The sequence below is a fragment of the Trichechus manatus genome, unplaced genomic scaffold (genome assembly GCF_000243295.1).
Source record: "Trichechus manatus latirostris isolate Lorelei unplaced genomic scaffold, TriManLat1.0 scaffold00187, whole genome shotgun sequence".
Taxonomy (NCBI): domain Eukaryota; kingdom Metazoa; phylum Chordata; class Mammalia; order Sirenia; family Trichechidae; genus Trichechus; species Trichechus manatus.
In genome coordinates, this window is record NW_004444123.1 from 3,615,789 (window position 1) to 3,642,962 (window position 27,174).

The 27,174-nt window shown below is 41.7% G+C and overlaps 1 protein-coding gene across 5 annotated transcripts; it reads right to left on the reverse strand.

Moving 5' to 3' along the window:
• Positions 1-916: 916 nt before the first annotated feature.
• TATDN3 (TatD DNase domain containing 3) lies at positions 917-27,174 on the reverse strand. 5 transcript variants are annotated; one of them, XM_004387532.2, is made up of 10 exons: positions 27,069-27,174; positions 16,598-16,630; positions 14,434-14,507; positions 14,169-14,253; positions 10,595-10,657; positions 8,264-8,373; positions 7,572-7,627; positions 5,990-6,102; positions 4,405-4,482; positions 917-1,594 (listed from the first exon to the last, which is right to left on the reverse strand). In XM_004387532.2, exons 1-10 carry the CDS (start codon positions 27,132-27,134, stop codon positions 1,451-1,453), a joined length of 822 nt encoding a protein of 273 aa, XP_004387589.1. In that variant the 5' UTR covers positions 27,135-27,174; the 3' UTR covers positions 917-1,450. The 5 variants fall into 5 exon arrangements, with proteins under 5 accessions (XP_004387589.1, XP_012414265.1, XP_023597496.1 ...); XM_012558811.2 differs by having other exon boundaries at positions 4,405-4,485; XM_023741728.1 differs by having other exon boundaries at positions 4,405-4,485; positions 16,598-16,655; positions 27,069-27,096.

The window sequence follows — 27,174 nt, forward strand, 5'->3', positions numbered from 1 at the left end:
GAGAAGGACATCATGCTTGGTAAAGTAGAGGGTCAGTGAAAAAGAGGAAGACCCTCAATGAGATGGACTGACACAGTGGTTGCAACAACGGGCTCAAGCATAGCAACGACGGCACCTAACCACAACAAGGAGCTCCTTCATTAAGCTGTGAACTGACTGAGGGCAACGGCCATGTCCCACTCCTCCTTGGAATCTATGGAGCTAGAATAGTGGGCAGCCTGCAAGAGGGGCTCCATAACTCTTTGTGGAATAAATGAAGAAAGTGTTAAACAATTCAGAGGACCAGAATCATGTCTGGCTGGAGTGATCAGGCAAAGTGATGGCATTTAAGTTGACCTTAAAGGATTTAAAGGGAAGAGTCTGTGTCAAAGGGAGTGTAGGCAGACGGGGTAGGAAATAGGGAAAGTGTCAGAGTCGAACGAGAGCTCAGAAGTCTAGTTTTATATAACTCCTCATTTAACGTAGAAACCTCATCTATAGCAATGCTGACAGAGAGTTAAGTACCTCATAAAGCACCCTAATCCGCTTTTCAGCTCGTCTAATTTGGTTTGCACAATCTGCCCTAGCACTAGTTTTCATTCCTCTATAAATGAATTCCTTTTTGAAAATCTACTATGTAAAATCTCTACGCTTTTAGGAATTTTTTTTTTTTTTTTGGACAGGTATTTTTTCCAGCATTTGCTGTTTATATAATTTAACAAAATTAATACCTAGGTTTTGGTATGGAGCACAATACCTGATTAACTGTACATAACATTTTTTAAACTTAAAAATATAAAATATTACTGCACACAAAAGTCGGATACATATTTAATAAAGTCATTTATATTAACTAAATGTGAACATGACAAAACCCAGACCGAGACTTAGGTCAGCTTACTAACCAGACTTTGGGTTTGGTACAAACACTGGCCTCATCAATCAAAATCTAAGATCAATATGAAAACTTTGTATATTTTTCTCTTGAAAGGAGAGAAATCAAAGTACTGACAGTTCAATTTTACAAACCTAGAAAAGGGAAGATTTCTGACGTGTGGAACTAGACACTCGCCCTTTACTGGGTAAATCGTGCAGGAAGTAAACCAGGTGGTGAAGGACTGCCATGCAGCCTGCTCGCTCCTGCTCGCTGAGGTGCTTGTCTCTCACCTGTGGGGGCCCGCCCTTCCCTGAAGAAATGGTTTCGGCTCCTGAGGTGGTTCTACTTGACGAGAAGACGGGAAGCAGCAGAGCTTCCTGATCTCCTGTCAGGACTCCATTAACTGAAAAGCAGCACGAGGCTAGAAGGAGAACCCAGGTTTCCAGGATCTAAAAGCAAATATTTCTCTAAAATTATAATCTCCTAAATCTCTATAAAATGGCTTCTTCAGTTCAGATTCTTAACCAGGACACTATTTTCCCTCAAATATTGCCCCCTGCAGCTGACTTGGTTTTGTAATTGATGGTTTTGAAGCTATTTCCGGAGCAGCTGCTGTAGCTTGGGAAAAAGTTTCAATGCATTCTGTGTGGTCACTTCTATAACTTCTTCCACTGAGATCCCTTTCACCTGGGCAATATATTCTGCTGAAATGTAAATGTTCCGAGGCTCATTCCGCACCTGAAATAGAACAAAGTAGACCCTAAGCCAAGCATGACACCCGTGTAAATATTCATTGAATAAATGATATTTTCTAGCCAGGTGGCGCAAACAGTTTGCACTTGACTGCTAACTTAATGGTTGGCAGTTCAAACCCACCCAGTGGTAACTCGGAAAACAGGCCTGGTGATTTGCTTCCATTAAGGTTACAGCCAAGAAACCTGTGGGGCAGCTCTACTCTGTGATACATGGAGTTGCCACAGGTCGGAATCAACTCGACTGCAAGTAACCCAAAAACACTGGATGAGCTCCCTTTTTTTTTAAATGGGCGGGCCGTGTCCAGAGAGGGAGGAGGTCCTGAACTTTAGCTTAAGCTGTGGCTGCAATGTTGATTGTAAGGACACGGTCCTCCTGAAAAGACGGCCAGGGTTTTAGCAATTGAGTTCCCAGGACCTAGCACACAAGGCAGTCTGCAGCAGTGAGCACTGGGTAAGCTGCCTGACCGAGGATTAACTGTCCTCTGGCTCACTGCTCCAGTGAGCGCTTACGAAGGTCACCTCTGCCCCTGGGCCTCGACACCTCACGGCTCCACTGCACTTTATTCAAGAGACGCTGTTTGTCTGAGAGACTAAACAGATTACGCACTGGTTTGGCAGGTCGCAGTATAATTGTTTCTTCTTTCTTTTTTTTTTATGTAATTGTATTTATTTTGTTGTTGTTGAGAATTCAACAGCTTCTACACATACCATTTAGGGATGCTGATTACATTCTGAGTTGGGTAGCCATTCTCACCCTCCTTTTCTGAGTTGTTCCTCCCTCATTAACATAAACTCCAGGGACCCTAAGGTTCCTATCTAATCTTTTGAATGCGCAAGGCAGACCTTTTTTTACTAGTTAAGCTAAACTATTGCTCAGTTTTAAGATGACTTCAGGGGACATTTTTGATTTAAGGTTTACAGATTATCTCAGGGCGATAATTTCAGGGTTTAATCTACCATCCACAGCTCCAGAAAGTCTGGATTCCATGAGAATTTGAAATTCTGTTCTGCACTTCCCCTCTTTTGATCAGGATTCATCTATGGAATCTTTGATCAAAGTGTTCAGTCATGGTAGCCGGGCACCATCCAGCTCTTCTGGTCTCATGGCAAAGGGAGCAAGTTGTTCATGGAGGCAATTAGCCACACATTCTACCTCCTCCTATTCCTGACTCTCCTTCTTCCTCTGTTGTTCCAGGCAAACAGAGACCAATTGTTGTGCCTTGGATGGCCGCTTGTAAACTTTCAAGACCCCAGGCACTATGCAACGAATTAGGAGGCAGAAGAGAAGCACTGAACATGTTATTAGGCCAATTAACTGGGATGTCCCATAAAACCATGACTCTAAACCTCCAAACTAAGGAACCAAATCCCATAAGGTGTTTGGTCGTACATAAGCAGCCTCAGCAGCTACTCTTTTTCTCTTGTCGTTGTTGTAAATATATCACACTGCTTTTGCTAATTCAACTTGTTACAGGTGTACAACTTATTGAAAGCAATTAATCAGCTGTGCAACCCTATCCTTATTCAATGTGATTTTTCCCTCACCGTAAACAGAAACTCAGTAATCCATAAGCAATAAGCCTCCTCTTCCCCTCCCTCCTACCCCCGTAACCACTAATAAACTCTGGTCTCTATACATTTCCTTGCTCTTGTCTTTTTAGTTAAGTGAGGTCATACGGTATCTGTCCTTTCGTGATTGGCTTATTGCCCTCGCATAATGTCCTCCAGCTCCACCCATACTGTAGCATATGTCAAGACTTCATTTTTCTTACGGGCTGAGTAGTATTCCATTGTATGTACAAACCACATTTTGTTTATTCATTCACCTGTTAATCGGTATTTAGGTTGTTTCCACCTTTTAGCTACTGTTTTTATATTCTTATAAACACGGATTTAAGAAAATACCTAATTAACTGGATATTAACTTACAAAATTCACATTGCCATCATAAATAATCATAGCTTATTAATAATCACCTGTCTACTGCTCCCAAGCCTCTTAATCTTGGATGGCAGTGGTCTGTCTGAATGGGGCAGGCACGGAGACACAGATTTGATGGGCAGTCAGAGTGCTTACTAAGCTACACACTGGGAGGTTACTCTAACAGGAACTGAATAAATAAAGCAGACACTGTAGCTTCCCTTCAGGAAAGTATAATTCAAAATTGTATCAATATAAAACCGTATGAAATTTAAAATACAAGTTTTCATGGCCTCTAGTAACAAAATGAGATGCTACAGCAAAGGTCACATACATAAACCTATGAATATATAAATACTTGTACAAAAAGAAATAGAACCTCATTATAACATGGCTAATTAAAGAAGGAAGATGAACATTTATTGAGCAGACACTGCCAGGCACTTTCACATACATTACTTCATTTAATACTCACTGGAATCCTTTAAAGTATTTATTATTTTGCCCACATTTTATAAATGAAGAAACAGTTTCAGAGATATTAAGTAACTTGTCTAAAGTCACACCGTTACTATCCGTAGCAAAGACAGGATTCCAACCCAGGTCTTTCTGACTCCAGACATTGTGTTTGTTACTCTACTGATCGGCTGTCACTGCCGCATAAATAAGGACATGCTCCACATTCAATTTATTCTCTGGAGCATAACAAGTATATTTAGAAAAAACACTGAAGTAAAGTTAATATAATCCCTCAAGCTAGCATTAAAACAGGATTCCACTGTATTTACACTAAAACGAGAAACACAGCCAAATCGGAAGTAGGTCAAATGAAAGACACAATCTAAATAACGCAGAAACTGGAAAATCATTTACTTGTTTTTCTGGTCCTAGTGCAGGTGAGTCTGTTTCTAAGCACACAGAAGTGAGAGGCAACTGTTCCACAAGTTTCTGCTTCTTGGAGGAAAAAAATAGCTAGTAAGTTTAAAACATGAGAAATAAAGATAAAATGAGAACATCACATTAAATTCAAAACCAGCAGGAGTGAAATCATAAAGATAACTGAAATCAATGAAATTGATGACAGAAAAAAACTACAGAGAATCACAGAGACCAAAAGTAACACTGTGCTGGTGCTTGTACAATAAAGCAAGAAAAACAAATAACGGGTATACATATCCTAAAGGCAAAAGGAAACTGTTTTTATTCACAGATGACATGATAGCTTATGTAAAAAATCCTAAAGAATCTACAAAACCCTACTGGAATAAACGAGCTTAGAAAGTCGCTTGATAAGAAATTCAATATATAAAACCAACTGTATTTCCATATGCTAGCAATGGAAGCTGGTAACTGAAATTTAAAAAAACAGTACCATTTACAATAACATCTCAATCTGAAATACTGAGGGATAAATTTATCCAAATACGCGTAAGATCTGAATGCTGAAAACTACAATAAATTGATGAGAAATCAAAGAAAATCTAAATAGATAAATACCCCGTGTTCATGCCAACTCTCCCCAAACTGATCTAGAGAGTCAGTGTAATCCCAAGGTCCCAGCTGACTTTCTTTTAAAGAAATCACGAAGCTGATTCTAGTATTTAATGGAAAAACAATGGATCTAGAATAGCCAAATTACTTATAAAAACAAAGAGTCAAGTTGGAGGACACATACTACCTGGTTTCAAGACTTACTATAAATCTGTAGTAATCACAACATTATGATATTGGCCTAAGGAAGATATATAGATCAATGGACAGAACAAAAAGCTAGAAATAGACCCCCTTCCCCACATATGGTTAATTCATTAAAAAAAAAAAAAAAAAAAAGCCAAAGTAATTTAAGGGAGAAAGAATAGTCTTTTCAACAAACGGTACTGGGACTGGACATTTACAGGCAAAAAATAAAAAGAATCCCGACTCATAACTCATATTATATATAAAACAGATCATAGAGCCAAAAGTACAACCTCAGTCTATGAGGCTTCTAGAAACAAGGAGAAAAACCTTGTGACCTTGGGTTAGGCAAATTTCTTGCATTTGACACCAAAAGCACAAACCTTAAAAAAAAAAAAAAAAAAAAAAGGATAAACTGAAGTTCATCGAAATTAAAAACTTACACTTTGAAAGATACCATTATGAAAATGAAAGACTTGGAGAAAATATTTGCAAAACACACAGCAGCAAAAGCACTTGTATCAGAATATATGAAGAACTCTGCCAACTCGATAATAAGAAAACCAAATTAAGAAGCTGCAAAAGCTCTGAACAGGACATCAGCAAAGAGGAGCTGTGATGTGTAGATGGTAAACAAGCATATGGAAAGGTATGTGACATTACTAGTCACTGAGGAAATGCAAATGAAACCACCATGAGTGATGACTAGGCATGTATTAGAATGGCGTAAAAAAAAGAGCGAGCTCACAAAACGTCAGAGGGGGTGTAAAGAAAGAATCACCTGTCCACTTCTGACGACAGAAGGCGGAATTGAAAAGAAGTACCCAGCTCTTACTCCTTTCATGGCCACAGATGGCCGGCCGTCAAACGCGTGCAGCAGCACCTTGTCAGCGCCTGTCAAACATTACAGCTCAATCAGAGTTCCACTTTCTTTTTGTTTATTCTTGTAGTTTAAGTGAAAGTTTACATTTCAAGTTAGTCTCCCATAAAGAAATTTATACATACGTTGTTATGTGACCCTAATTGCTCTCCCCAGACTGTGACAGTACACTCCTCCTTTCCACCCCTGACTCCTCATGTCCATTCAACCAGCTCCTGACCCTCTGCCTTCTCATCTCACCTCCGGACAGGAGCTGCCTCCACTTTATTTTCTTAACAGGAGGTTTTCTCAGTAATCAAACTGAACGACAAAGATGAGAGATTTTAACTCCATGTTGGCTACTATGATATAAAGACGAGGGTCTATGGCTTCTGAAAGGTAGACAGATGCAGAGTATCCAAACAGCAGAATAAAAATATAGTAAATTCTTAATCTTCAGAATAAAATTAGTAAAGAAAATTAAAATACAGACTTTTAAATAATTATTTAGACTTCCTGTACCATCAAACCTTTTCCAGAATTTGTGAGCTGTCAAACTATTGTTCCTAAGAGGGGACTCTTCAGCAGTCATATTGCTTTTCGTAATAGAAATGCCAGGGGCAGAATTATCCAGGAGAACTAGACAGCTCAGGAACTCAGTAGTCAGAGCCAGCTGCACAAAACCTCCTCTAGCCCTTTCTGTGCCGCTGAACCTGTATACAAACCACGCTTTCCGTGACTTCAGAGGGTTTAGCTCTCATCACAAAATGCCCAAGGCTTTCCATTTGCAATCATTTACATGTACTTCATTATCCGACAGCAGTTTTCAAACGGCAGGTGCGATCATTAGCAGGTTATGACCGTAGCAAGTTACGAAATCAATTCCGTGGGTCACAACCACAGTGTGCACGTGTGTGTACACATACATACACACACTTACACATACGGATGCACACATATATGTACTGTTTGCTAATCTTTTGTCAGTTTTTTTATGTATGTAAATACTGAGTCTCAAAATAAAGTATATTTCTTACCGTGGATGGCACTTAAAGCAGATTGAAAATAATGCTGTAAGATTTATTTTTACTTTACGAAGATGCAGGCGCATTGTATGTACAATGGCCACAATCCATCTGAGACCATTTTCTACAGCAGCAAGCAGAAAACATGCAGAATGGCAATCCTGCCCTTCTCTGCCCTGCGCTGTCCTCTCCCTCACCACTCAGCTGGTTCAGCTGATTCAGAAAGTGGAGCTGCTAAATTTTTAATTAAGGAATATGATTTAATCCAATTTTTCATGTACTCTCTCCTAGCTTGATAGCTGTCAGAATCATGCCAGAAACCTTGTGAACAATGACCCGACCTACAAACTCACCTTAGGTGATTCCCACCCCCACCCTTGTCCTATTCCTTTCCCTTTAAGAAATCAAATTAAAAGCCGGCTGCTCTATGAGAACATGGACGGCAACTGTCGTATTTAAGTAGGAGGCAACCCAAATACCTTGCTCAAGTAAGAGGTTGATGGTGGGTCTTCCAGCTGAGCGTGAGTGAACATTTCTATGTAAAAGCAAGAAAATCCCAGTGAGGTACTTAACCCACCACCGTCCAATCAACTGCAACTCATGGCAACCCCACTGGGTTTCCAAGACTGTAAACCTCTATGGAAGCTGACTGCCAAATCTTTCTTCTGCTTACTTAAAAAAAAAAAAACCAAACCGTTGCGTCGATTCTGACTCATAGCGACCCTGCAGGACAGAGTAGAACTGTCCCATAGGGTTTCCAAGGAGTGCCTGGTGGATTCAAACTGCCAACCTTTTGGTTAGCAGCTGAGCTCTTAACCACTGTGCCACCAGGGTTTCCATGTACTGAGGTCTGAAAATATCATGGTAAAACCTGCGAAAGCCAGAACCTGTGTAAGGTGGAGACCTGTCAGAGAAGGAGAACTCAAATCCTTCCCACTAACAGAGACCAAAGACAGTAGTAATCCTGCACCCTGCCAAAGGCAAAACACTCTCGAGATGCGGAAAAACAAGGCAGCCCAACAAGTTCCGGCTCTCACAGGTTTCACCGTTTTGTTCTCTGAATGCAACTCAGAGAAAAAGAAAGGCAGAGCTGCATTTCAGGAGGAGCTCTCTGATCGTTATTTAATTTGCACTAGAGCTGTTCACACAGAAAGATGAGTCATTAACCTACAGAGGCAGATTCAGTCTTCGGGCTAACTGGACCTGTCTGATTAGGACTTGTCTTTGTTCTTCCTTCTGTTCATCAGTGCTGGCAAACCGGGGGGAAAAGTCGAGCCCGACCTGCAACAGGGGAGAAAGAAAACCTCACAAGAGATGCTGCAGGTCAGTGCTAACGCTAACAATACAGCGTGAGCCACAACTACCCTTTCTAGCAGCCACATTGAAAACATTTGACAACAGGTGGAAGTAACCTTGATAACACACGTCATTTAACACCGTGTACCCAACATCATTATTTCAACATTTAATCAACGTAGGCTTATGAGTTATTATATACATACACAATCTCTATTTTTTGTAGTAAGTCTTTGCTGTAAATCAGAACAGTTACATTCTAAGCGCTCACCAGCTGCATGCAGCCACCGTACAGAACAGCACAGAGTAAACACGACCGCTTCCCCTGATAATACTTCGGCATGCACTGTTACACCGTAATCTATGTTCTGAGTTTAACTGTTATTCTTATCTTTAATTAGAAACAGAATTTTACCAAATGATTAAAATAGTTCACAACCATAAATTACTTGAATTAAAAAAGTTTCTCAATTACAAACTCTAGTCTATTTAAAGCAGTTCCTGGGTAGTGCAAACGGTTAACCCCTCGACTACCAGCCAAATGGCTGGCAGTTCAAACCCACCCACAGGCACCTCGGAAGAAAGGTCTGGCAATCTGTCTCTGAAAGGTCACAGTTTAAAAACCCTACGGAGTGCAGGTGTACTCTGCATCCACGGGGCCACTACGACTGGGAATCAACTCAGCACCAACTGGTTGGTTACTGTTGGTCTATTTAAAGTGTGTTTCTAAATTATTTACAAAAAAACTGCATATACTGTTTTATTAGAGAACACATATTGAAACAAAAGAATAAAAAGCACAGTCAGTCCTCATTATTCACAGGTTCTGTATTTGCCAATTTGCATATGCGCTGAAATTTTTGGTAACTCCGAATCAACGTGCGCAGCTCTTTCCCGGTCACGCACGGAACGGTGGCAACGTGAGTCACTGACACACGTCCCCAGCTGAGGCGGAACAAGGTGTCGCTGGGCCTTCCTGCGTCGGCTCTCAAACCGTAAACAGGTGCCCCTTCTCAGTCTACTTAGTGTCACGTGGTCCGCATTTTTGTTGGTGGTTTCCCTGTCTAAACGGCCCCAAGGGCAGCGCTGAACTGCTGTCTAGGGTCCTAAGCACAAGAAGGCTGTGACGTGCCTTACGGAGAAAACACGTGAGATGAGCCTCGTTTAGGCACGAGTCTCAGTGTTGTCGGGGTGAGTTCACTGTTAATGAATCAAGTTTGGCGCCATCCAGGAAAGGAAGAAGACCTTGGCCGCTCTGGGCACGAGGTCCTGAAAGCACTAGGCAACATCGACAGTGTAGACGTGATGGAACGCCACGCTACAGAACGCGGAGAAGCTACGGAAGAGACGGAAAAGCAGCTAAATCTGTGGATTCGTGAGATGAAAACCAATAAAACAGCAGAGTGGATAGCGCTGTTGTGAGGCTGAACGTGAAGGAAGCGTACAGTCGCGTTGCCCAGGGTCGGGAAATCTCACCCCTCCCAGCTAGTGCTGGTGGGCATGCACGTTTCAGAACGACATGGTATAAAACACGGTAACCTTGCAGTCAAGACAAGTTCTGCAGATCAAGAGGCTGCAGAAAAATCTAAAAAATGCCTGCTACGTGTCACACAGGAAAAGGGCTATGTGGGAGAGCACGTTTCCAGCGTTCCACCAGCCTCTCCCTCGGTCTTTGTGGGGAGGCCAAGGACGAGAGGGCCAACCACCCAGCGCCGTGCTCCGTCACACATCCTACACCTCCCTCAAAAATAAGCTTCCAGTGACTATTTTTATAATTTAAATGTTTAACCTTCCATTTTTTTCCCAATACTTTCTGTATTTGCATTACTGTGTCACACAGAAAAGGTAACGAGACGCTCAGGGAACTCTAACTCCGTGTTCCCCTGGGGCGATGGCTCAGTACTCACTAAGTCAGTGCTTGTGGAGGGTTTACAGAACAAACCACCATGAATAAGGAGAACTGACTGCATACAGAAACCCTAGGAAGGTAGTTTTCCCCATTCAGATAAACCTGTGGTGAGACTTTCTATTGTTTCATCCCCAGGCTCTTTTGCTCATTGAGACAGTATCAATAAATTATTACTCAGCTGAAAGGTAAACGTAGTTATCCAAGACAATTATAACCACCAATACTGAACGAAAGACTATTTTCATCTCTCATATTTCTGTCTGTATTAGAAGTCATGATCAGCCAATGGGTGTTTACCTCTCCAATTGCCAACAACTGATCCCTATAATTTTCGATAATGGGCAAAGCTATATCCAAATCCTGAAAGAAAGAAAGCACATTGTTAAAATGGAAGGAGAAGGGAACTGATACTTTGTGAACACCTTACAGGCCCGGCACTATGCTATGCCGGGTGCCCCACATGCATTTAATCCCCTAACCATTCAGGAAACGAGGGATAGCTGTCCTTCCGTGATGCCGAGTACCTCTCACTGAAATCTGAGTAGAGACACAGCCAAGATAAGCTCACTGAGGTTACAAGAATATGGGTTTCAGTGAAGGTTTACACTTAACCACCCCCTGTTTAGGAGGGCTTCGCTGGCATTTAGGAGGACTGTTTTAGATTTCCGGGAACAGATGAGCAAGAGAAAGGAGAGCCGCCAGGTGGCCACGTTTGTAGGTGAATTTTTGGGAGTGTATTTAAGTTCTTCTCAAAGGATACTCGTGGTTTGTGAGTTTATAACGGTGAAATCCCATAAATTCTTTGCACTGTCTTCATTTACCTCCTTTATCTTTACAGTCCTGCTTGGCCTATTTTTGTCCTAAAGATTCAACAGTATAAACAACGAATATCATATATCTGCTTGTTTGTTAACTATGGAAGTAACTGTGTACCATTAATTTCAATGATATTATCATTTCCACTTAATTCACCCTGTGAGGGTCCTTTATAAGGCAGGAGAAAGACAAATATACGGGAAATTGCTTCTAGATACCTTTTAAACTATTTTGAAGATCTGAGTTTTGGGATACGTGAACTGAAAGGTACTTTTACTGGGGATAATCAGAACAAGAGAGAATTAAGTAAAGGGAGATGAAGCAGATGGTGGAGGAACAGGAGGTTTTACAATTATGCCTTGAGAAAGAGAAAATATGAGGGAGGGTAAATCAAGGCCTTAGGAAAACAGCCTAGTGGACTTGACGGAGAAGAATTAGCGCTGTCGTGAGAACACAATCCTGGATATCAGCACAGCTGTCTGACGGAAGGTTGAGTGGCTTAAACAGGGTCAGGTAAAGCTTCCTGGTATCAAACATTCAAACTACTCTGTGTTTCGGAGGGACTGGGGAAGTGGGAGGCAGCACCCAGGAGATGTTTGGCACTTAGAAAGTCTTGGTGAGAAAGAAACCACGCATTTGGATGAAGACCAGACATAGAAACAGGCCTCTTAGAATATGTGTTATCTATGAAAACGGTGAAACAAATTTACAAAGAGACTGCTCAAAACTCCTAATGAAACAGCTCTGGAAGTTTCTGGCAAGTCAAGTATGGTAAATAGAAATGAACAGCAGAACACAGGTAACTCGTATTACTACTTTAACGTGTCAATGTGGTTTTCTGCATGCTTTTTCTTTAGTAGATGTGAAAATATTTATAAGGGCGCTCACACGTCTATCTCCGTGGTCCTTCTAGTCCCACTTCCCCTGTAAGGTCTCAAGATCCTTAACAGCTAGTGGTCCTATTACAGGAGTTTTCAAGATCCCACACCCTATGATTGGGGGTACCACCACCACTATTATATTATTATTCATGAGCTACAAATGAGGGACTTGAGACTTGGCAAAGTTAAGTCAGTTGCCACAGATCAAATACAACCCAGTAGGCCAGGTCTTTCCTGACTTCCAAGCCCACGCTGTTTCCAGCACACTGCTGAAAGAAGGAAGGAGGGAAGGACGGAAAAAAAGGAGGAAAGAAAGGAGAACGGGAATGGGGGAAGATGCTTATTCTGATTTTAAATAATGACAAAGATTTTTCATTAGAGAAAACGGTTAGTCTTCAGACCCTTGAGAACAAAAATGAGTGCAGTGGCGAAGCAGGGGCAGTGGTGAACTGGGGTGCACGTGCTCTGCCTGCAGGGGCAGCAGACTGCAGCCAGTGACTTGTGGTTCACCACGGTATCCAAAGAGCCCAGGTGGCACAGTGATTAAGAGCTCGGCTGCTAATCAAAAGGTCGGCTGTTTGAATCCACCAGCGGCTCCATGGAAACCCTATGCGGCAGGTCTACTCTGTCCTACAGGGTCGATAGGAGTCAGAATCAACTCAATGGTAATGGGTTACAGGTACAGTATGCCCAGTGTCTAAACAGTGCCTGGTAACGATATTTATTGAATAATTCAGGAATATGCTGAAAGATTTGTGTAATGTTAGGCCCATCCAGAGACACCTCAAAAGACAGGCCTGGCAATCTGCTTCTGAAAGGTCACAACCTTGACAATCCTGTGGACCACAGTTCTACCCTGCACATGTGGACTCGCCATGAGTCAGAATCGACTCCATGGCAACCAACAGCAACAAGAGGCAATTCTTCAACTTACAAATCAAGCGAACTCAATGAACGCTCACTACACACCCAGCTTTGCACCACATCTTAGGGAGGGTTCTGAAGGTACGATAAACTATAGTTCCTGCCTTAAAGGAGCTTGTACTCTAATAAGTACGAGAAAATTAAACCGTAGCATAAACTACAATAGGAATAAGATAGGACTAGCCAACTTATCACCAGTCTATTCCAGACATTTATCCTGAGATCTGATGAGTTCAGAGCTGATGTGAAAATCCAGAAAGACCTATCTACTGTTGGTATTTTCATTACTTTTATAAGTTAAACCATCCTATCAGTTCTACACTCAAAATAATACACCAGATCTACCCACATTTCTTCACCTCCTTCATGCCATCCTGGTCCAGTCCATCACTTCTCACACGGACTATCAAAAACCCAAGGTCGAGGAGACAGTGTTGACATGTCGTGGGGGTGGCAACCAATGTCACAAAACAATGTGTGTTAACTGTTTAATGAAAAACTAATTTGCTCTGTAAACCTTCATCTAAAGAACAATTGGAAAAAAAAAAAGAAACTGCATCCTCCTGATGTTGAATTGGGAGAGAAGTCTGAAAATAGGCATGTTGACTGTTGTGATCAGTGAAACCTTGTGGCTGGTTTTTATTGTTAGGGAAGACATAAAGTCAGGGCAGTTGATAGATGGAGGCCCTGCGTTCAAGGAAATACCACTTCTTGAGCTCATCTGTTCCCTTATAGTACCGTACCAGTGAATTTGACTCTTTTTTTCTAGATATTCTAACACTTTTTTTGCCAAAACAACATGACAAAAAATGTGGGGGAAAAAAAAAGTCACCCATAATTCCACCAGACTGTCACAGCTACTATCATTTTTGTGTTTTTCTCCCCAGTCTTTTCCTAACAGGACATGTTTTACGCGGCTGTCGCTCACAGTGAATAAACCATTTGGTGTCCTGCTTTTCTCTCTATATTATACTGTACACAGCTTCCACCGTGCTACATAAACCTTGTAATCCTCATTTTCCACAAATACATTACATTTAACACTTACAGTTTAACTAATGATTCCTTTGCTTCTGAACCTCTAGGCTCTTTCCACTTCTTTATTACAAATAATGTTGTGAAAAATATCTTTGTGAAGGAAGATAGTGATTCCCCCTTTTGGGTTACTTCCTTAGACTAAGTTAGAAAAAGGGTTACTGAGTCAAAAGGCATTATCATGCTTGATGGTTCTTGTTGTATATGACTGTTACCTTTAATGTGACACTTCTTTGATCTTCTGGTAGAAGTCCCTGAACTGGGTGAACACCCAAGCATGGCAGGATAAATCCACTGTACCTAGAAATGTGGAATGAAGTAAAAAAGCAAGGGCAGCAGCAGACAAGATTACTCTGACGAGCAAGCAGAATCTCTTTTTAGGGGTATGTTAATGTGATTTTTCCTTCCCATTCTCTTTAAAAATGGATGATCTTTGATATCAATCTGACATTATGCAAAAGCTCTCATTACAAGCAGTACCTTTCTGAAAGCTGCATGATCTTTTCAAATTCTCCTGAATGTTCAGCAACTGCCACAAGGGCCATAACATTGGCCTGAAACAAAAAGAGCACAATAGTTAGGACTCCCGAACAATATACACATCCAATACAGAATGAAATTTTAAAGTTCTCTGTGCATTTTAGTCTCCCTGGCTCACCTCACTGCACTGATGTAATAGCAATGAGTACTTACCACGTTTCAGCACTGTGCTCAGTGAACGTAAGTGTTACCTCATTTAATCTACAGAACCACCCTACAAGCTGGTGTTAGGTGGAAGCGTCTGAAGTCCTCTAACTTCATGAGGGAGGAGGATAATCACCATCAGCCCAAAGCTGATTCCTATGAGGCGGCGGTCAGACATATCTCTACTCTCCAACCTTTTTATCAATTCTGACACCAACTCTTCTCTCCATGGCGTTCTCTACTTCTCTGCTGGGCTTAATAATTTGTTGCAATGGCCATACAGAACTCATAGACCACGCTCATGATTATGTGGTTTATTAGGGAAGTAACAGGTTACAATTCAGGATCAGGATCAACTTTGAAGTAACAGAAAGAACTCAGGAGACAGGAGACAGTCTGTCAACCAAGACAGCTTCCAACCAAGACAGCGCTCAGCTTCTTCTTGACTGCACCCACAGCTGACCCTCGTTCTCAGCCTCTGCCCTGCTCAGTCAAGTACTATAGCTCTTCAGCTCTGCTGATAAGTGCCTGGAGGCAGCCCCCTGTGGCAGGAAGCCTCCTCTCCGAAGGTGCTCAGCTCTCTCACTCTGTGGGTCAGCTGCCCCCTGCAGCCACCTTGCTCTGTGGGCCAGGAAGCCCACCGTAGCCATCTGGAGCTGGTCTCCTGGTTCTTGCCACTCATGCTGTCTCCAATGTTACAGCCATCTCTGTCTCTTAGGTCTAGGAGGTTCTCAGCACAGAGACCCTGGACTGAAAGGACCCACTCTGCTCCCAATCTTTTTTTTTGATGGTAGTGAGGTCTCCCTCAGCCTCTGTGGGATTGGTTCTTTTAAGCCTAGCAGAATGGCAAAACTGTCCAGTCCCCTCGGTATGCCACAGCCTCCCAGTCTGTGTAGTAACTGACCAGCCCCTGCAGGGGTTTTACACACCTTATTGGTATAGTACACTAACCAATCTCTTTGCAGTATTGTGGCCTAGCAAATCATCTTAGCAGAACTACAAACCCAGGGCCAGAAAGGCCACATATAAAGAGAAGCCCATTGCCCTGCAAGTAGGCATTGCTATAATCCATTTTCTAGGTAAGAGACCAAGTTTTAGATAAGGTCAAATAACTTGCCCAAGATCATTAAAACCCAAACCCACTGCCAGTGACTTGATTCGGACTTCTAGCAACCCTATTAGACACAGGAGAACTGCCCCATAGGTTTCCAAGGCTGTAATCTTCATGGCAGCAGACTGTCACATCTTTCTCCCCAGAGTGGCTGGTGGGTTCAAAACGCTGACCTTTCAGTTAGCAGCTGAGTGCTTAACCACTGCGCCACCAGAGCTCCTTCCCAAGGCCATTACGCCTGTGTAACACCATAGCCCAGGCTCCTGTATAAATGTATATAAATTTGTGCTGGCAAATACTTCTGGGTTTACCACTTTATGAGAAAACTGAAAATACTAGTTAAAATGAATTTCATTATTTTTCTTCAAACACATCAAAATGTTTTATAAAACGTATAATTTATCCATGATCTCCAGAATAACGTGAGTTTAATTTATCGAAGATGTCCAGAATAATGTGAATTTAAGAACTGACAAGTGGACCAATCTGTTCCATATTGCTGGTATACACGGTGGCTGAAAGCACGTTTTAGATGCGGACTATGTTGTCTCTAACACTTTATTAGTGGTGTATCTTTGGACTACTTCTCTAGGCCTCAGTTTCTTTATCTATAAAACGGGGGGTGGTTGGCTATAAAATAGTAACTTCCTCAGAAGGTTGTTGTGAAACATTAAATGAGATAAAGCACATAAACAGCTGAGCATAGAGCCTGACACATAGTGAACAATCAATGCTATCTATTAACTGCTGAAGAAACATCAGCATAGTATATCTAAATTTCAAGCAGTTACAGCTTGCAATTAGTAAAGAACAAACAAAAAATAAGGCAATTAATAGATATTGACTTACCTTCTTGGCTTTCTCCAACACATCATCCAGATCCTAAAATAAGCATAAGTGATCACAACTATTTTAGATGAGTAAGTAACTGCTCTTTTTCTATGTGTATCAATGCAATTGAGTCACTACAAAGGACAATGACAGCAAGGAGTAGGCTGGTGGAAAGAGAAGAATCTACACTGATCCACTTCCTATTTACTATTTAATCTCAGTAAAACCTGGCTTCCATTCCACTCCACTAAAACTGCTATTGTCAAATATAAAGGACGCTTCTCTGGCCTCCTCTTACTTCACCCCTCAGCAACATTTGGAACCCCTCATTCGCCCACTACTTCCTTCTTGAAATATTTTCCACTGTGGGCTTCTGTAACACCATTCTCCTTCCACAAACATCACTGTCTCACTGGCTGCTCTTTTTGGTCTTCCTGACTGGCTCTCCTTTCTCTATGTGACTTCAGGACCCTCTGGTCTTCCTCATTTTTTTTTTTTGGTCTTCCCCTTAAAAAAAAATCAGTTGCCATTGAGTTGACTTCGACTCATGGTAATCCCATATATGTCAGAGCAGAACTGCTCTATAGGGTTTTCCATGGCTGATTTTTGGAAGATCACCAGACCTTTCTTCCAAGGTACCTCTGAGTGCACTTGAACCACCAACCTTTCAATTAGCAGCCGAGCACTTTAACAGTTTGCACCACCCAGGGACTCCTGCTCCTCCTTTTATGGGTTTAAATACCATCATTATGCTATTGAGTCCCCAATATTTATCTCCAACCTATAGCTCTCTACTAAACCCAGGATTCACATTAAAAAATGACTAAATGACTACTTTGGACATGTTGTCAGGAGGGGTCAGTCCCTGGAGAAGGACATCTTGCTTGGTAAAGTACAGGGTCAGCGAAAAAGAGGAAGACCCTCAATGAGATGGACTGACACAGTGGCTGCAACAATGGGCTCAAGCCTAACAACGATTGTGAGCATGGCGCAGGACCGGGCAGTGTTTCGTTCTGTGGTGCACAGGGTCACTATGAGTTGGAACCAACTCGATGGCACCTAAAAACAACACATGACATCTCCAACATGTCCCAAACGTAACTTTATTTTTCCCCTAAAACCAATTCCTTTCTTCTTCCCCAACCTCAGTCTTCCGTCAGTAAACAGCACCACCATCTTCCCTGAAGCAAAAGTTAAAAATCTGAGTCACCGTCAATTCCTCCCTTTCCCTCACTCTAAACATCTATTAAAGAGAGAAACTGAGGACCAAGCTGACAGATTCCTCTGAGCACACAGGAAAATTCACAAAGGTCCTTGACTATTGTGGAATGTGTACCCACGAGCAGAAAAACAGGAATATAGGAGACACAGTGACCATAAAGTCACACAAATCTGTTGTGACATCTGTTAACCATTAACTTACTCAAAATTTATCTCGTGCAAAGAATCCAAGATAAATATGCCAAAAATTAGTCAATGTTTAATTTCTGCTCTGTATTTCCTCTTTTCTCCTTAAAAAACTCACTGAAGTTAGCCTAAGACAAACCTACCTGTTTTTTTGAACAGAAAGGTCTCCTTGTATGCATACAGATTAACTGCTTGAATAACCCCTATATATCTTAACTCCTTTTGTGCTTTATTTTGGAAGTTTCTGGTGTCAGAAGTGGGATCTGGAGATGCCACCCAAAGACTTCTTGCTGCTGGTCAGGTGACAGTACCCACACAGGCCCTTTTTGCTCACTGCTCTTTCATCATAATTGAGGAACTTGAGTTAGTCTTTCCAGGATCAAAGCTCCATTTCTTTTGTGTTTAACTCTCTGGGTTCATATCTTAGCAGTTTTGGACATCTATTCCTTGGTAAGTCAACCCACTCTTCTGACCCTAAGAAGTGGGGGAAGAAACGTGTGTCCTCAGTACTCCAGAGTCAGCTGCTTTTGCAGGTCTTTCTTTTATTTGAGATTTAAGCACAGATATGGGTCTGTCTTTTCCAAAAACACTCTATCTCCTAAAACTCCCACAGCTTACATGTTCATGCATTACAGACCCAGTACTTTTAGTAATTTGGAAAAATGGGTTGATTTTACCAGAGATGCCTTAAGGGCAGTGGCTGCTTTGGGAAACTTTTAGCACGGACAAAATCATCCATTTGAGAGACATGTTCGCGGAAAAGGGAACTCATATTCAACAAATAATGTGGAGTGCTTTCTTTGACTGGTATAGCAAAGCTTCCAAATGACAAAATGATTCCCAAATTGCTTCTCTGAAAAACTCTTTATAGTGTGCGAAGGAAAAAACTTTCATGGTTCTCCCTTTCCATTGCTCCAGAGTCAGATATGCCATGATCGTCAGCCCCTCTTTAAACCAACTTTACCTTCATCTTCTATCTCCAAGTCATCTGCTCCTTCAGACTCATTTTACTCTCTTCCTTTTCCTCTAACTCTTCTTCTTGAGAACTATAAGGCTCAATTTCTTTTAAAAATTAAACCATCCTCTGAACCCGGGGTACTCACTTCTGTATTTTTCACACCTTGGCCACAAGTAGAACTCCGAGCCATAGTTAAGGACTTCCCTGACCCCCAAATATGATCAAACTAAGTTTCAAGAGGAGTTAAGAACACTGCTGGCAGCATATATCCTGGGCTCCTAACTTATATCAACTTATTCATATGTCAGTGGGGCCTGGAGAATCCAAAACGTTGTTAGAAAAAGCAAATTGGGAAACTTCAGATGAAGATCTTAAAGACCTAGCCTGCCACACTACCAAAGACGGTATTAAGAGAGCTTGAAAAGTGGGTCAGGTTTTATTAAAAGCTATCACTTCCACTTTTCCAGCCAAAATTGATTAGATGATTACCTAAGCATGCAAAGAGAAGAAAGATGAAACCACAGCAGACTTTAGGGCCCGACTAGAAGAGACGTTTGGTCAACAGTCAGGACTTAAGCCACAGGAAGAGCAAAACGTGTTGTTGTTCCATTTTGTAAATGGATTCTGCCCTGAGATTGGGGACCTATTAAAAAGACATAAACTAGAATTGGAAGTTACCCCAACAGCAGAATTCCAACATCTGGCAGACACTTTGAAAGAGCTCTGGAGCAACGACAGGTCCAGACTGCTAACAAACTCATGGACCTCCAGGTACAACAGCTCTAGCACCCCCACAAGAAACCTCCTTTCAAAGGATCTCAATTTCTATCTCCTAGCAAAGATGTTTTCCGATTTAAAAAAAAAAAAACTGGAAAAATTATCACCACCTAAAGCTTCATGCTGACAGGACTCCAAGGAAAACCCTGGTCAACTCTTTCCCTTGCTATCATTAACCTCTCAAGGAGAACTTACTTGATAATACATGTTTTTAATAGATACCAGGACTACTGTCTCCACCATAAATCCTGCCACATGTTTCCAATCCCTTCTCAGAGAAACGATATGTCTGTGGTAGGTTACTTCCAACCAAAATAAAAAGTACCTCTCTCCTTGCCATTAACAACCACAGGATCTTTAACTAAAGATCATGCATTTGTGCTATGTGAAACTACCCCTGCTTACCTCAGGGGTAGAAACTGGTTGGCTAAAATGAACTGTAATATAAAACATACACCAAGGGTGATTCTGGAGATAACTGGACATCATAATGTCAAGACACTATACAGGCTACAAGTTCAACAGACTACCCTAATGAACCAGAGGCAGAATCTGTTGATGATCTAACTGAAATACCTGTCTATGGGCAGCTTTCTCCCCTGATGTGGGAAGGATTAAAAGTACTAAGCCCATTAAGATCCACGTAGACCCTAATAAACCCTTACTGTGCCCGCCTCAATACCTTCTCAAGGCCAAAAACATATAGGGCCTAATTCCAATAACTGATAATCTAATTAATCAAAGTCTCACTGTCCCTTGCACTAGTCTGTGTAACATCCCTGTCCTTCTGGTTAAAAAACCTAACAGTAGAGAATATCGGTTTGTCTAGGACCTAAGAGCTATTAATAAGATTGCTATTCCTATATTTCTTGTCCCAAATTCTAATACTTTGCTTTCACAAATTGCTAAGGACTCAAAATGTTTCCTGGTAGATTTGTGTGCAGCTTTCTTTGGTATTCTGGTAGATATGGAAAGCCAGTATTTATTTACCTTTACTTGGAAAAATCAGTATACTTGGACAGTAATGCCTCAGGGATTTTTTGAATCTCCTACTTATACTTCTCAGGCCCTTCACAATAATTTTAAAGCTCTGGAAAAAAAATTGAATTTTCAGAATAAATCTACCCTTATACAATATGTTGATGACCTTTTCTATGCTCCTCAGATCAAACTTAGTCAAAAATTGACTCTCAGTTTACTTATTACAACAGCTTGCCTATAAGGGACATTAAGCTTTAAAGATAAACTGCAATTTGTCCTTCAAAGTTTCATTATCTTGGGCATGATTTATCAGCAGGGCTAATCTCTCTGTCCCCTAAGAGACTTCAGACTGTTCAATCTTATTCCTGACCTCAAACCCAGAGACAACTCCATGGGTTTCTAGGCCTAGCAAGATTCTGTGGAGCTTGGATTCTAAACATTTCAAAGATAGTTGCTCCATTGTTTGAGCTAACAAAAGCTTCTGTGCCTGAACCAATACACTGGGAAAAGACTCATGCAAAGGCTTTTGGAGAAATTAAAAGGGCTCTACAGAGTCTTCCAGCTCCAGGCTTGCCTAACTATTCTCTACTTTTCTGCTTATTTGTACATGAAAAACAGAACCAGGCTCTAGGGGTCCTTATGCAGAAACACAGGTCCCATCATAAGCCTGTTGCTAATTATACCCTTCAACTAGACCCTGTGGCCAGAGATTATCTCCCTTATTTAAAGTCTGTAGCTGTGGCTGCTAAAATAGTAGAGGCCTCTTCAGATATAGTCCAAAGAAGTTGCTTAATTTTAGAAGTACTTCATGCTGTTGAGGTTTTGTATAATACTGAACACACTCAACACTTTTCTACAAGTAGGCTTATATCCTATGAGCTCTTTCTTTTGTCCCCTTCCACTATTCAAATGAAATGATGTAATATCCTCAATTCGGCTAGCCCTCCACCCTTACCTGAGGATACGAAACTCATGACTGCTTGTATACTGTATTTCAGGTATTAACTGCATCGCTTGATTTATAGGAAATCCTGCTTCAAAATTCTGATTTGATATTTTATGCAGATAGAGTCTACCTTAAAAATACCTAGAATACTTATCAAGGTGGTGATGCTATAGTGAACTAACATGAACTAGTTTAAAGAGGACCACTCCCTGAGTTTGCTTCAGCCTAGCAGGCAGAACTGTATGCTCTGACACTGGCCTGTGAGATTGCTAAAAGACTGTTAATATTTATACTGACAGCTGATACTTCCTTAGGGTAGTACACGATTTTAGAATGCTACTGAAACAATGAGGGTTCCTTACCTCTGCAGGAACCCACCAAAAATAGGAAATTAGTGTCTGAATTACTTAAGGCCTTATTACTACTTGCCCAAATAGCTATAATTAAAATAGAGGCCCAAATCCACAAAGCTGAGCCGGAATACCAAGGTAATGTCATAGCTGATTTTCATGCAAAAAGAGCCACCCAAGAAATTTCCCATGTTCTAGAAAAACAGTGTCTACCATTGAATGATGTCCCTTTTAAATTTTTAAATTTAAGGCAATTGGCTGAAAAACAAAAGAAAGAGCCAGAATTAGAGAGAAAACTGGAAAAAATAAGGATGTCTATAATTAAAAAAGGAACTCTGGGAGAGTCCTGACGACCACCTGGTTCTCCGAGAGTTCTTAAAATTTCCTTTGATAAAGGCTCTACATTCCACCTCTCATCATGGGGTTGATAAAATGCTTCAAATTGTATCCAGATAGTAGTGGGGGAATTGTACCAGTATAGTCATCCCTTGGTATCTGCAGGGGATTGGTTCCAGGCCACCCAACCCCCATGGATACCAAGTCCCTTATGTAAAACAGTGTAGTACTTGCATATAACCTACACACATTGTCCCATATACTTTAAATCATCTCTAGATTACTTATAATACCTAATACAATGTAAATGCTATGTGAATAGTTCAATTTCAAGTTTTGCTTTTTGGAACTTATTTTTTTCAGTATTTCTGATCCGTGGTTGGTTGAATATGCGGATTCGGAACCCGTGGATATGGAGGGCTGACTGTACTGCTAAACAAGTCTATGATCAGTGTCCAATTTACCAAACCCATCATCCTGGAAAAACATTTAAAACCGTCTCAGGAAAGGCTCCTTTTCTTTGGATCTTTTTAACATTTACAGATGGACTTCATCCAATTACCTCCCTCATGGAATAAAACAAACAAACAAAATTCATTGCTGTCCGGTCAATTCTGACTCACAGCGCCCCTATAGGACAGAGTAGAACTGCCCCATAGGGTTTCCAAGGAGTGGCTGGTGGATTCGAACTGAGGACCTTTTGGTTAGCAGCTGAGCTCTTAACTACTACTCCACCAGGGCTCCCCTCATGGAACAGAACTATATTTTTGTAATAGTTTGTTTATTTTCTGGATGGCTAGAAGCTTTTCTTTATTGAAAAGCTGATGCCACCACTGTGGCAAAGAAACTTCTGGAACACCTCTCTTTGGGGGAATATTTTCAGAGATTTCCAGTGACTGTGAAACACACTTTACTAGAAAAAAAAATCATCCAATAACTAAAGTTTTCCCCATCTTATGGCATTTACACTGTCCCTATCACTCCCAATCTTCTGAAAAGTAGAATGAACTAACTAATAGAATATTCAAGCTAGCCAGATTGTCTTAATTTGCTGGACTGCTTTGGCCCAAAGTACTCCATTTGGCCCTTATGACTACTAGATCTGCACCATTTGGAAAACATCACCTGACTCCTTATAAGATAGTTACTGGATGGTCTATGCCTTTGCATATTATGACAGACTCTGCTCCAGTATTGGGACACAATGATATAATTCAATATTGTCAAGCTTTAATGCAATATTCCCAACAGATATGAGAAGCCTCTGAAGAAACAGCATCCTCTCCTGAGGAAAACCAGACGTGTCACAATCTTAAACCTGGTGACTGGGTTTTCTAGAAACATTTTCAATGCAAGGCTGCTTTAGAACTATGCGGAAAGGGCCTTATTTGGTTCTCCTTACTATACACATGGCAGCCAGACTCCAAGGAGTCAATCCATGGGTACACATTTCTTAGCTAAAAAGAGCCCCATCACTTTCATGGACCTGACAACCTCTCTCTGATCTTAGGATAAAGATCTACCAGATAAAATCAATCCCCAGAAGCAGACGACCCTGAGGTAGACAGCTTAACCCAAGACCCTTGGAACAAGAGAAGACTGCATGATGTGGACTGCTTCCACCCAAGATCACACATCAAAATCATATATAAATGCTTTTCTGTTTTCTTTAATCTTACTCCCTTTTGTAACCATCTATCGAGAACGTAACTCCTTTGTACTCCTTGCTCATCAAATAGCTAGTCCCACTCATCAAGCTAATTGCTGGGTTTGTGCCCACCCTCTCAAACCCCTCAAACTGATATACCGTTAATCACGATTCCCTTAGCACTTCTGGATTTCGCTATGACAAATCACATTACATATACTCAGGCAGACAGATCTCCTTTCTGGAGTGACACTAGCCTCTACCTCAAACGTCTCAGAGATTGGGATTATTCTGATGTGGCAATGTTAACTCGCAGAACTTGGTGTTTCACTCGAAACCAATCAGATGGGCATCCCGTATGCAAGAGCGTTTGTTCAGTCTCTATTTGGCAGAACTCTTTATTTTCATGAAACCCATACCCAATGTAATGGTCAAACTCCCTGCTGGGATTCAATATATCCTTCTCAAGAGACCCATTCCTCTAACCAGAACCTGTTCCAATGGGTTGAAAAATCTGGCAAAGGAAATTGTTGGCTGAATGGCACCAAGATTTTGCACTCAGATAACGACCAAGATGGGTATGATCCCCCTTTCGGTGTTTATTCTCAGCTAGCTTTACAAGCTATTGTGCCTGCTGTCAGAGGTAACAGGTTGCCTTATTATGCCCTAAGAGGACATTATCTTGTCTGTGGTCGACGGGTTTACAAAGCTTCACCTGCGAATTGGACTGATTATTGCTTATGCTGTTCCCTATGTACCCATACACAATCATTTACTCAAAGGGAAAATTGGAAGTCTGATAGAGATCAGCAATGTAGAAATAAGAGAACAAACTATTGCCCATTTAGATGCAGCTCTAAATGAAAGCTGGAAAGAAACTCTAAATGAAAGCAAACTTATAAGATGCTCAGCTATAGGAAAAACAACTCCCTCTGCCTCAGGAGCTGAAATTTCTTGCATTGGAAGATACACTTTAAGATTACAAACGGTTTTAGATAAAGTAACATCAGAATTAGATGACTAAGTGTCATCAATTGGAAAAGCCACCCTTTCACTATCCAAAGAATTATCAGAAATTTTCAAAATTACTTTACAGAATAGACTAGCTTTCAATTATATGTTAGCTTCACAGAGAGGTATCTGCACTTTGACTGGGTCACAATGCTGTCTATACATAAATGATATCCAGCAAGAAACTGCTGAATCAGTCAAAGTAAAATCCAAAACTTCACAGGACTTGTTCCCCTGGCTAAATCTTGGTTCTTGGGGTCCTTGGGTCTTAGGAAACTTTCAAACCTTGGGTATTGCCCTTTTAGTCACAATCTTCATAAGTGCCCTCCTCAAATACTTAATCTCAAAGATCTTAAGTGTGTATGAGCAGCTGCTAAAACAACCAATGATATCCACCGTCATCAGTCAACACATGCAAATGGAACTACAGACCAGACTTTGGATTACTCAGTGAGGATCTTTACTAAGTGGTGGTTGAGATTTTTTGGTTAAGCTCTCAGTATCACTGGGCATATGACCAAAAGGGAGAAGAAAACTGTTAAAGAGAGAAACTGAGGACCCAGTTGATAGACTCCTCTCATTCACAAAGGTCACCGAATGCTGTGGTGTTGTGGAGTATATCTAAGAACAAATGAACAGAAATATAGGACACACGGTGACCATATCATTTATGTCACGCAAATCTCTCCCTGTGACATCTGCTCACCATAACCTTACTTAAAGTTTATCTTGTGCACGGAATCCAACATAAATATCATGCTGAAGGTTAGCCAATGCTTAATTTTCCACTCTGTATTTTTCTTTTCTCCTCAAAAACTCACTGTAATTAGCCTACGACAAGCCTTCCTGTTTTTCTGGACAGAAAGGTCTCCCTGTATCCATACAAACTAAATGCTCAAATAAACCCTATATGCCTTAATTCCTTTTGAGCTTTGATTATTTTGCAATATCCAATTCTTCACATACTATGGATTCTATCCCTAAAATAGATCTTGAATCCGTCTACTTCTTCCAAACTCCCCTGCTACCACCATAATACCAAACACCATCATCTTTTGTCCGTAGACGGCAAAAGGCAAAACTGGTGTTGCTCCCAATCCTGCATTCCTCCCTTGGTTTGCCACACAGCAGCGAGATGGTCTTAAAGCAGAAATCAGATCTTGCCAGTCCCCGTTTTAAACATTTTTTAATGGATTCGCATTGTGCTTCTAATGAAGTCCAAATTCCTTACTAACCCACCTCACTTACATCTTGCAAATCTTCCAGCCTTGTTTCACGCCTCTCTAGCTCATCAAGCACCAGCATGTCGGTAGCATGAATGTGCCAGATTCTACCCTGTCTGGGGGCCTGCAACCTGCCTGCTCTCCTCACCACCATACACCCACCTTCTTGCTTGGCAGGCTCTTTGTCCTTCCAGTCTGCAGGGTCACCTCTCGAGAGGTTTCACCCTACAATAGATGCCACTTTTCCTTATTATCAGCCTCTAGTTTCCAACGGAGTGAGTAAGATGGTCTGTAATTCTAACTCTGCGTGTGCTGTTTTTTGTGTTTGCTTGTCTCTCCCACTGGAACTGGTGCACGAGAAGGTACCACTGTGGTCGGGAAGAGGCCGGCGTTTTGGGACCCCTGCCCAGGACAAGTGGCGTCTCAGCCAGGAGCTGAGGCGACATTTAAGCCACGGGGGGAAAGAGATCTCCAGGAACTGTGTACGACAAACAAAGCCTTGTGGCCATAGAGAGCTTATAGCTATTCAGGTACAGAGAAAAATCCATATGCCTGAGGTTAGCTAGGCAATCAGTGTCATGGAAACCCTGGCGCGGTGGATGGCTGCTAACCAAAAGATCGACAGTTCGAATCCACCAGGCGCTCCTTAGAAACTCTGTGGGGGCAGCTGTACTCTGTCCTACAGGGTCGCTCTATGAGCAATGGATTTTCTGGGTTAGGGGCAGGTCACACAGGGACAGAAGGGGCCGGGGAGGGTTTGGGGCTTCGCCCTAAGGGAGGAGAGCGGAAGGTAACCAGAGGGGAAAGGACGGGACCTGCTCGCTCCCACGGCCACGCCCCGCCCTCACATACGCGATCAAAGTCTGGGGCGGAAAGGTGGCAATGACAGTCCACGAGCCCCGCGCCCACGGTCCCCATCGCCGCCGCCTTGGACGCGCCCGCGGAGTCGGAGTCGGAA